General features: G+C 57.5%; 1 protein-coding gene across 1 annotated transcript; it reads left to right on the top strand.

Annotated features, from left to right (window-relative positions):
• The first annotated feature begins 1,525 nt into the window (after positions 1-1,525).
• Positions 1,526-9,948, top strand: ENO1 (enolase 1). The gene is made up of 11 exons (XM_036494518.2): positions 1,526-1,645; positions 3,263-3,358; positions 4,400-4,458; positions 5,369-5,438; positions 5,559-5,692; positions 6,068-6,290; positions 6,951-7,148; positions 7,694-7,895; positions 8,062-8,170; positions 8,382-8,440; positions 9,610-9,948. The coding sequence occupies exons 1-11, from the start codon at positions 1,528-1,530 to the stop codon at positions 9,677-9,679; spliced, it is 1,338 nt and encodes a 445-aa protein (XP_036350411.2). The 5' UTR covers positions 1,526-1,527; the 3' UTR covers positions 9,680-9,948.
• Positions 9,949-11,435: the final 1,487 nt, after the last annotated feature.

Here is an 11,435-nt window from a genome sequence, read left to right as displayed (position 1 = left end):
CTTGCAGAGTGACAGCGCGGCCGGCCAATGGCGAGCGGGCGCCGAGGGGGCGGGGCCGGGGCGGCCACTGGGCGGGGCCTCCGGCGCTGGGCAGGAAGTCGGGGCGGGGTGCGCGGAGACTAGGTCGGGGCACTCGGGGCGAGCAGGTCTTTCTCTCCTCGCACTCGCAGTGGTGTCTGCAGCACCCTCGGCTTCTCTCCTGCGCTTCGCAGTTGCAGCATCCAGGTGAGGACTCGGGGGCCGGGGAATGCTTGCTGAGGGAAGTGGGGGCGACAGGCAAAGCGGCCTTGGGTTATCGGGGGCAGCCCCGGTTGGACTGAGCATCGCGGCCCGTTAGCGCCCGCCCATCCAATCCTAAAATGGAGGAAGGGGCAGCAGCGTGGAGCCAGGCCCGGGAGGGATGCCCTGTCCCGCCACTGGGGCCATGCATGGGCCGCGCTCGGGGACCGCTGCGGGGCTGGTTCCCTCTGCAGCTCGCCCCGCCCCGGTGAGGCCGGCCCTGCTTGTTCTTTTCGCGCAGGATGCGCTTGCGGGACCCGAGCCCACGAGGCCCAGGGCGCGTGGTCGGCTGGCTGGGCCCCGGGCACCCGGCCAGCCCTGAAGACCTGCACAATACCTTTTCCAGCCCACGTGAATGACGAGGAACGCTTCACGTGCATAGCATGAGCTCAAGATTCGTGTTGGGTCACCGACCGGGCTGAGATGCGAAGTGGAAGTGGGGAGGGGCTGGGGGAGTCTGTCAGCACGCTGCAGAAGTTAGCAATTTGCGAAAACTGTAAAGATACAATTCTAAGCGAGAAGGTCAGAACAGATTTGCCTTTGTAGCAGCATAGGAGATAAAACTGCAATGCCTTTATCTTGGCTAAGGAATAAAACTCCGTTGTTATAAAGAACGGGCCTTGATCTCCAATCCTGAGACGGAGGCCGTTTGCAGCCTTGGAACCTTCCAGAAAAGGTGTCAGGGCCTGGGCGATGGATTTTTGGTGCCGAATGTGCCATCCTTTGCAAGTGGAGCTTCCTCTTTGGGCGCCCACCCCACCCTCCCCAACAGACAAGGGGAAGGGGTTTTCCTGGATGATTGCGGGTTTTCCCCTCGGTATTTAAAGCATCGTGCTAGATTCTTGTAGCCTTTAAAATGTGGCGAAGCACCCGCTGTTCGCGGGTGTAGGAGCTGAGCGGCCTAGGTGCTGCTGAGGTCCCGGGGCTCGGATGCAGGCACCTCAACCCACGTTTGCAGGGTTATGGCCCAGCGCCCCACTCGACATTGACTATCGGCTGACCTTGGATCTGGGTCCTCTTCCATTGCCAGCCAGCCCTCAGCTTCCCGCCCCCTTCCTTGCACCCATGGCCTGGTAGTGATTTCCCAGTGCGCACATGGCAAGCACTGGCCTGTGGGAGGGTCGGGTCTCGCCGCCTGGGCCGAGGCCCCGCGCTCATCACACTGCTTAACCTTCTCGACCAGCCTTTGTACACCCAGTCCAGGGACCTCTTGCCTGAATGAGCAAATGCAGGATAACGGTTCATGGAATGTGTAAACGGTTGTTCCCACAGAAAAGCACCATGTCTATTCTCAAGATCTGTGCCCGAGAGATCTTTGACTCTCGTGGGAACCCCACCGTGGAAGTTGATCTCTACACCTCGAAAGGTAGGTGCCACCTTACGGGGGGGGTGCCAACACACTGCTTGAACGTCCGATCCAGCTCACAGCCAGGGCCCCTGGGAAGGCACTGGAAGATGGCCCACAAGCTTGGGCCCCTGGATCCCTCCTGGCCAGACTGCTCTGGTGCTGCAGCCATTAGGGGAAAAACGGATTCCCCGTTCCTTTGCCTCCCAGATAAGTAGACTTTTGAAAAAAAATGAAAACGTGTTGGAAAATGATGGAGGGATGTTTGAAAAAAGATGAGAGATGGCCATGACGTCAGCCCTTGCAGTTTCCCTTAGTTCTTGCTCTCCAGGAGCTGTGTGGTCACCCAGCTTCCTAGTAGCGTGCTGGGAAGCAGCCATACCCAGGCCCTCCTGCCTTGCCCAGCACGGCCTAGCCCAGTCCTGCCTGTAGCATTTGCAGGGTAAGCCAGTGCCTGAACTATGTAACATCACAGTAGGCACGATGAGTGATTCCTGCACACATTGTGGTCTGCGCATGCTCATAGCTCGTGATCCTTTTTTGTCTTGCTGACTCTTGGCAGTGAGAACAGAACTTGGGGCCTGAGGGCTCGAGGGTCCGTGAGGTGGGGAGGCGAGGTTATGCCCAGGCAGGTGGAACTTAGGGGGTGTGTGAGGGCCCACAATGTCAGGCTAACCCTGGTCCTGGACTGTGGGTTGTTTTTGGTTGGCCCAGGAACCCCAAGGAGGTAGTTTGCCAAGTGAAACGCTGCAGGCCTAAGAGCTGCCCACCCCTGCCCTCCAAACACGGGGCCTCAGCTGTGTCGTAAATGGACCGGGCTGTGGTTGGAAAAGCGGCAGCTGTGGGCAGAGCTGAACTTCCCCAGGCCTGCAGGCCGAGCTGAGTCACTGCCTGACTCACGGCCTGGAGCCCGGGAAAGGAAGACTGGCCTCTGTGTCTACTCACTCCTAAGGAAAGATTGCAGAGGATGTCTACACTGCTCTCCCCCAAACTGGAGGTGCGCTCCCACGGGGCAGCCACACAGCTGGTTTTTGAGACGGGACGGTGTGATGTGAAGCTGTGCCCTGCACTTTTGTCTTGCTCCCCCTCCACCCACCCTGTTGGTCAATTTTCCTTTGGGTAGAGCACCCCACTGAGTTAAAGCGGGCGAGCTATCAGTTCCTGTTCAGCTGATTATTTTTTTCCCTTTCTAGCTCAACACAGCTACTAGAATGCCAGCAATCCCTTACATATCCTGTTGGGCACAGGCAGGTGAAGGCATCCATTGCAGGCTGCCAGCCTCTAAGTGCCTCCCTGTTCCCAAGGGCCACAGATACCGCCCCTGCTCCTGCAGAGAAAATCTGCAGCTTGCAGGTGGGAGTAATCTGCATTGCAGAATCCTAGAAACGTGACTGTGGGATAGGCAGTTGAGAGAAGAAAGTCATCACAGTGTTTGCTAATGCCGGCAATCTGCGCTGCTCCATGTACTGGTTCACTCTATGATGGCTACTGGGGAAAGGGTTGGGCCAGATGGGATGATACTGGGAATGGAGAACTCGACTTTGTTGGAATCCAAAGAGGCAACTTACCCCACTGTGCCACAGTGATGGCCCCTGTCGTTGTGTCTCTTCATTGGTTCTATTCCCTGCCCCATTCCAGGTCTTTTCCGAGCTGCTGTGCCCAGCGGAGCTTCCACTGGCATCTATGAGGCCCTGGAGCTGCGGGACAATGACAAGACCCGCTACATGGGCAAGGGTAAGGCTTGCAGTCGGCTTCTGCGCATCTCCCTGACCCTTGCCCATCCAGCTGCGGTGGGCTGGCATTGGGGAGTGGTCAGCCTGCCCACCGTCCTGGGCCACTGGAGTAGCGCTGCCCGGGCTGGCTTGCTCCTTCCTGTTGCAGTGCTCCAGGCTTCGGTGGAGAGGCCCAGGAGAGGCCTGTCCCCTTCCCCGAGTGCTCCTGAGGGTCTGCAGCATCTGCTCTGTGACTGGCCACCTCACATGCTGCGTTCCTGTTGACCTGTCCATGTCTGTTCACACCCTTGAACAGGGAAGCACATGAGCCCACCCTGCATGTGCTCCCAGTGGTGACATGGCCCCACAGACAGGGCTAACCCTTTGGAGGGCCCCTGTTATAAATAGGCCCTGTGCAGTGCTGAGTCTCTGAGAAGGGCTCAGAATGACTCCCTGGCAGGGGTGCCCTACAAGCAGGTGGGAGGCGCTGTGCCAGGGCTGGGGCTGCGGCCCTCAGGCCACGGCAGCCTTGCAGAGAGCTCTGTGTGCCCATGCCAGTGGCTGCTTTTGCCTGGCCCGGAGACCCCCGGCCTGTCTGCTGCCTTTCTCTCCCTGTCCACAGCCTGTTCTCTGAGCCTCTCTCTTCCTTCTCTGTCCATCTCGGCTGGGCAGGCGTCTCCAGGCCCGTTAAGTATATTAATGAGTTCCTGGCACCGGCCTTGTGCACTCAGGTAACCTGCCAGACATCCTGCAGCGTCTTTAGCTGCTGTCCAACTCAGTGCATGGTCTTGCAGACTAACCAGCCTGCTGCAGGGGCCTGTGAGCAGGGCGTGTGTGTGTGTGTGTGTGTGTGTGTGTGTGTGTGTGTGTCTAACCCATGGGATCCAAGGAGAGAGCACTCCAGCAGGGCCGGAAAGCCCTCCGCCTCTGGGGGTAGGGGTCAGGCGCCCACGGCAGGTCTCTGGGCTTTGGGCTTCTGGGTCAGCAGCCTCCAGCTCTCTAGCTACACTGCTCAGGCCTCTTGCTGAATTATTGGGTAATTTGATTTGATTGTTCCTTCTAGGTGTCTCAAAGGCTGTTGAGCACATCAATAAAACTATTGCGCCTGCCCTGGTTAGCAAGGTAGGCCTCCCGATACCTCATGTCGATCTCACCAGAGCGGGCCTCGGCCCGGGGGCTTTCCTGTCATAGAAGAGCTGGCTCCAAGGGCCGCAAGCCGCTTGGCTGGGGTCTCTGTCGTGCATGAACCTCATCCACGGGTGTTTTGGCACTAACCTGACCTTGGCATGTGTGTTCTGTGACAGCCAGAGGCCCACAGCCCTAACTCTGCCTCTGTTGGCATCTGCACTGTGCTGCAACTCATTCTTGTGAACTCTGGCACGTTCTACTGACTTTAGTTTTCAGTACATAAAATCTTGAGTATGTCAAGGTGGTGGCAGACCTGGCCTAGGTGGGACGAGGCTGAGGGCCCTAGAAACCCAGCCCCAACCCTAGCGGTTTTATCATCTGTTAGAGGCCTAATGTCCTGGGTGCAGTCCCTCTTGCACGGGTCTGGCCTGGGCCCAATGGCAGTGAAAGTCCTCTCTTTTGTCCCCATCCCAGGCAGCATACCTTGGCCTGTATGTGTGGCATTCAGTAATCAGTGCAAGCCTGGCTGGTCCCCACAGAGTGTTGCTTGTCACTTCTCTGCCCGGACACATTTTGGGCACCTCCGTGTCCTGTCCCTCTTCCCTCATAGGGCCTCCCTGGATGGCAGTAAGCCATGGGCCTTGTGGTTCCAGGCACTCCCGGGGGCGCTGGTAGCAGTACCTCCTCCCTGTTGCCTGATGTGACCTTGGGCGATGACCTCTGATGGCTGAGGGAAGTATAAAGCAGTTTTCCTCTTTGACGATGAAACAAACCAGTGTGAACAAGACTTTGACCTTGCCTAGTTACACAGTTCTGTAGATGGCGCGCAGGAGAGTAAAGTTGCAGACAGTGACCTCTGCCCTTCCAGACCTCATCCCCCTTGTCCCCCACCCCCTTCTCCCAGAAATTGAACGTCGTCGAGCAGGAAAAGATAGACCAGCTGATGATCGACATGGACGGGACCGAAAACAAATGTGAGTTGCCTGAGGTGGAGTCAGCTGGAAGGGGGTGGCCTTTGGGGAGTGAGCCAGGTGGTAGGGGGCTGGTCCAGATAAAGGTGCTCCGTAGGAAGCAGCTGTGGCCTTCTGTTGCAGCCAAGTTTGGTGCGAATGCCATCCTGGGGGTGTCCCTTGCTGTGTGCAAAGCCGGTGCCGTGGAGAAGGGGGTCCCCCTGTACCGCCACATCGCTGACCTGGCTGGCAACTCGGAAGTCATCCTGCCAGTCCCAGTGAGTAAAGGGGGAATTCCCATGCCTGGAGGTGAGGGGATTTTGCCCCCCACACAGCAGCCAGTGGGCAGTGGGAGGACCAGAGACCAGCCTCCTCTGTCCTGACCGCCCAAACCCAGCTGAGGGCAGACATTGGGTTCTCTGCCTTGGGCAGCCCCTGTGCTCTTTGCTCTTGAACATGGGACACAGCCGCCTTGTACCCAGGTCCTTATGAGTGGGCAGAGTAAGTTTCTGCAGTCCTTGAGAGAGACCAATGGGGCATTGCACAAGCCACCCTTGACCTTGCTGGGCTCAGCTGTAAAGGAATACCGAGCAGGGGATGGGCTGCCAAGGGGGTCTGGCCCTGGGCCAAGCCTCTGTGCCCTCCTCCCACAGGCCTTCAACGTCATCAATGGTGGCTCGCACGCCGGCAACAAGCTGGCCATGCAGGAGTTCATGATCCTGCCCATCGGAGCAGCCAACTTCCGGGAAGCCATGCGCATTGGGGCTGAGGTCTACCACAACTTGAAAAATGTCATCAAGGAGAAATACGGCAAGGATGCCACCAACGTCGGCGACGAGGGCGGGTTTGCTCCCAACATCCTGGAGAATAAGGAAGGTATATGCGCAGACAAGCCTGAGCTGGGCAGCCAGGGTGCTTTCCCTGCTCGCACCTGTGTCTCGGAACAGGGTCCCGAGGAGCAGGAACTGCTTCTGAAATTTAGAAATTTCCTTCCCCAGTTTGACTTCTGCTTGGGCAAGCAAGGCGAAAGGTCAGAAGCATAACGCCATGTTCTGTGGCTTTTGAGGCAGACAAGCGAAGGAAGGAAATAACCCAGCATGCTTTCGGCTCGTTTTTGGGCTCCGTCTTGGTGGAGAGAAAGTAGGCTTTGGCCCTGGGTTAGCCTGACGGCTCAGGGAAGCTCGGCACAGAGGGGAGCCGAGCACCTGAGGCCTGGCCTGCACACAGCACCATGCAGTAGAAGGCAGGACACAGAGGTAGTCTGACCTGCCAGGTGTCCAGGCTTCCTTCAGGGAACCCAGGCACTGGTGTCAGCCGCTCACTGGAATTGTCTTGACCGACAGTGCTGCTCCTGGGCACCAGGATGGGGCCTTGTGCTGGTGCAGTGGGGCCGTCCCTGGTCAAGGGGATCGTGCCCAGTGACAGAAGCAAAAGGCTGGCCTCTCCACCCTGTGGTGGGCATCTAGCACCCTCTGGTACAATCGCGTGTGGCAGCTGCATGCCCACATGCCAACTCAAGCTGTCGTCCCCCCACAGCCCTGGAGCTGCTGAAGAACGCCATCGCAAAGGCCGGCTACACGGATAAGGTGGTCATCGGCATGGACGTGGCCGCCTCCGAGTTCTTCCGATCCGGCAAGTACGACCTAGACTTCAAGTCTGCAGACGATCCCAGCCGCTACATCACACCCGACCAGCTGGCCGACCTGTACAAGTCCTTCGTCAAAGACTACCCGGGTAAGTGTCCTGTGGCAGCAAGGGCAGCAAGGCCACTGAAGGGGTTTCACACCACATGCCTATTCCCAGAGTTTTGGGCCTCAGATGCCAGCAATGACACCTCCTGCTTGGCAGGTGCTGGAGTGGTGTGCACTCGCTGTAGAGCCAAGGGTGGGCCTAGGAAATTCAGCACCAGCCACCTGCCACTGCTCCCCTGCTCCCCTGCTGTGAGCTCTGCATCACAGTGACCACAGGCTGGGGACCCTGAGCTATTTTACACAAGAACATGGAAGCAGGTGGCTTCATAATGTGTCCCATGGCACAGTGGAGGCGCAAGGATTGTGGCCGGCAGGTTTGCATGATCCAGGTTGGGCCCCGACTCCCACCTCGGGTCTTGGTGCCTGCAGTGATCCAGGGTGGGCACAGTTGGTGCTGCAGCACTGGATGCAGGTCAGGTTTCCCAAGATCCCCAAGCTGGGTGGCTTTGGGCCGTGCTGCAGCAGTGGCTGGTTGCTGCGTTTCCAGGAGAGGCCTGACCTTTTAGTACTCATGTTTCCTTCACCCAGTGGTGTCCATCGAAGACCCCTTTGACCAGGATGACTGGGAAGCTTGGCAGAAGTTCACGGCCAGCGCGGGCATCCAGGTGGTAGGGGACGATCTCACCGTGACCAACCCAAAGCGCATCGCCAAGGCCGTGGAACAGAAGTCCTGCAACTGTCTGCTGCTCAAAGTGAACCAGATTGGCTCTGTGACCGAGTCCCTAAAGGCGTAAGTGGCACCCACGTCCTGGGCTCCCAGCGTTGGGTTACACAAGAGCTCCAGGTGGCATTGAAGTAGGCAGTGGCACAAGGGGGTTTGAGGGTCCCACCCTGTCTCCTGAGCAGCTGGCTGGACTTCATGGGTCATGCATTCCCTGGCCTGTTCTGGTCTCTAGGTGCAAGCTGGCCCAGTCCAACGGCTGGGGCGTCATGGTGTCTCATCGCTCTGGGGAGACCGAGGACACCTTTATCGCCGACCTGGTGGTGGGACTGTGCACTGGGCAGGTAAGGAGCGGCTCCCGGATTCCTCAAACCCACCAGTGAGCTCTCCTGAGCAGACTGGGGCCAGCACAGAGGGCACTCGGGAGTGGGCATGTTTGTCCTTGCTTGTGTATTCGGCCTGTGCACAGCACCTGGCTGCCTCTGCCTCCTGCCCTGGTACCCTCTCCCTGCCTGCTGAGCACCAGCTACAAGCACACATCCTCCTTCCTTGCAGATCAAGACTGGAGCACCCTGCCGGTCTGAGCGCCTGGCCAAGTACAACCAGCTGCTCAGGTAAGGCGTGGCGATAGCCTCAGGGTACACTCTCTGCTGAGAGTGTGGCCATTAGAGGGGCTCTGTGCTCAGTGCTGCCATCTTCTGGTGAGAGCAGGATTCCTGCCAGTCCTCTAACCTCTCCTGAGCCCTGGCCAGGGCTTAGTGATATCTGATTTAGCTCCTTGATCCTTGTCTTGGGGTGAGACACTGGGGCCCAGGAGATGAAGGCTGCCAGGGGACAGCTGGCCGAGTGTCCTCTGTGTCAGCTTGCAGCTTGTCCTGACTGGCTCCATGGAAAGTCCCTACACCAGAGACTGCTAGTTTTTCCTAGGCTTGAAAAGAAAGGAGATGTATGTATATATTTGAAAGTTACACAGAGGAAGACAAAGACCTTTTATTAATTGGTTTACTCATGGACCAGGGTTAGTGCAGGTTGGAGCCAGGATCCTGGAAATCCAGCTGGGTCTCCCTTTGAGGGCAGGGGCTGATGTGCTTGGACCCTTTGTCATCACTTTCCTGGGTGCCTCAGGGCTAGGAAGGCAGAAATGACAGCTGTTGGCAGCTGTTTCATAAGTTCTTGGGTGCATTTTTTGACTTAACTTTAATATCAAAGTAACAGAAAGCAGAGATATTCTATCCACCAGTTCATGGCCCATTTGGCCCCAGTGACTGGAGCCGAGCAAAGCCAGGAGCTATAAGCCAGCCTTTGAGCAGCAGGACCGCATGGCCAAAGCTTGACCTACTGCACAACTGTAGCAGCCTATTAGAAAGTACCCCGTCTCCCCCTTTACTTCTGGACCTTGATTCACTCCCCATGCAGCCGCAATGGCTGGAGCTGCACCAATCCAGAGCCTCTTCTGGGTCTTCCACGCCAGTGCAGGGTTTCAAAGTTTTAGTTCATCCACAGGCAGGGAGCTGGGTGGGAAGTGGGGCTGCTGGGATTAAAACTGGTACCCATATGGGAGGCCCATTCAGGGCAAGGACTTTAGCCACTAGGCTACCACACCAGGCCCTCTTTCTCTTGGATGTAGAACTAGGCAGTGTCTGGTACCCAAAACATCATCCTTGAAACTGTCCTGGGCAGTGCAGGCTGGTCACTAGATTCACCAGCAAGAGCTGGTCCTCACCCCTAGGGGGCAGCCTCAAGCGGCACCGGGATTCGATTTCTTGTCTTTTTTCTTGTTCAGAATTGAAGAGGAGCTGGGCAGCAAGGCCAAGTTTGCTGGCAGAAACTTCCGAAACCCCCTGGCTAAGTAAGCTGCAGGCCGGTGACTGCAAGTGCTCAGTCCCCGCCGGCTGAGAAGATCTGCCCAGCAGTGGTGCAGGCAGCTCCAGGTCCTGAGCAGTGCTCCCGGGGCCTGTGGTAGTTCGCTCCCCTCTCCCGTCACTGCAGAAGCCACGCTTGACCACCTGGCCCCCATGGCAGCCCACGCTCTAGCTCAGTCTTGGCCCAGTTGATCCTCCCTTACCAAGCACCTCCCTGGTCATCTCCATCTCACCAGTGGGTGTAAATGCAAAATAAAAACGTCTCTGACCATGATGATGTTGTGTGGGCAGGCCACAGTCCCTGTGTCCTGTCCTTCTGTGTTTGCAGGGTGGGGCAGGAGTGGGTGGGTGTTGGTCACAACCAAAAGCCTGAGCGCCCTCTGTGTTCCTGTTCAGGCTTAACCTGGAACTGGTGGGGAATGTAAAAACGAGGACCCCAGTTCAGTGTGGAGTGGTGCTGTCCCTTCCCTGACTGCAGCTTTGGGCACAGTGATACAACCCATACAGCCTGAACAAGTACAGACCAGAAGCCTGTGAGTGGCGGGCAACTTGCTGAAAGTTGCTGCAGACTGGCAGTTATGTCCAAGGCCCCACAGCCTCGCTGGAGGGTTTCATGCTGTGGGAGTTTGCCTTAGTGGCAGCTTTTCCTGGCAGTCTGGTGAAAGCAAGTGCCCACGGAGCGTTCACCTGATGTACATGAGCAGGACAGCCACACTTAGCAGCCTTAGTGAGACATGGGTGGCTGCCATGACCTGCAGGAGCACCAGGGCTTGGGGCACCAGGCAGGTTAGAGCTGGCAGCCAGGTGTGCAGGGCTGGCAAGCTGACATGGCTCCCGTGTGGCATGCCTCACCCTAGACAGCGAAAGCCCCTTAAGTGTGGTCATGCTGAATCTTGCAAAGGAGAGGAGGGTGGGATGGGGCTGCCGAGCACCTGCAGGTTCCCCAGCCCATTCCCATGAGGAGCCACAGTCGCAGGCTGCTCGCTGAGTGCTTCGATTTCAAAGATCTGTAAATGGTGCTAGTGTAATAGTGCTTCGCCTTATGGGTGACTAAGGAGTAAGTTGAGCAGGCACCCCCATAACCCCTCCCTAAGCTTCCAGGATGCCTGATGTGCATGACATGTTCTTGCAGACCTGGGCAAAGGGAGGAGCCTCGCACACGCCGCTGGGATTCCCAACTGTTTCATCCACAGGTCACTAGCCAGCATCTGGATGACGGCACTGTGGATGGTTTCCTTGCCGATTTCCCGTACAAGTGAAAATAGGGGTCAGAACTAGGGTCTGGAGCCTCAGGAGGCCCTTCCTGTGTGTCAGCCAGGGACTTGACCTGCTTGGACCTTGAGAATTCCCTGGGACCAGGTTCCTGGTCAGCTGCAGCTAGGGCCAGACTGCTGGGACCAGGTGCGATAACGCCTCATTTGCATATGTTACCTAAGGCAGTAATTAAGCCCAGGTGCCCCAGGGGTGAAGGGGAAGCACATTAATTAAAAACCCTCACTCTGCCCTCACTGCTAAGACTGGCACAGTCTCCCTGCCTGCCTCTGAGAATGGCATGTTCTGACTAGCGCAAGCTCCGACCTGGGGGAGGGGCGCAGCTTCTCCACCCTCCAGGGCCCTAACTACTGGGGAGGGTATTGTGCACAACCAGGACCTTACCCTTTTCACTGAAAACATGAAGGCCCAGCACAACAGCCTAGTGTCCCTTGGGTCCCTAGGATCCCACTTCCCTTCCTGCCTCTCCTGGCTC

This window comes from Ochotona princeps, chromosome 2 (assembly GCF_030435755.1).
Source record: "Ochotona princeps isolate mOchPri1 chromosome 2, mOchPri1.hap1, whole genome shotgun sequence".
NCBI classification, from domain to species: Eukaryota; Metazoa; Chordata; class Mammalia; order Lagomorpha; family Ochotonidae; genus Ochotona; species Ochotona princeps.
This window is presented reverse-complemented; position numbering and strand designations above follow the sequence as displayed.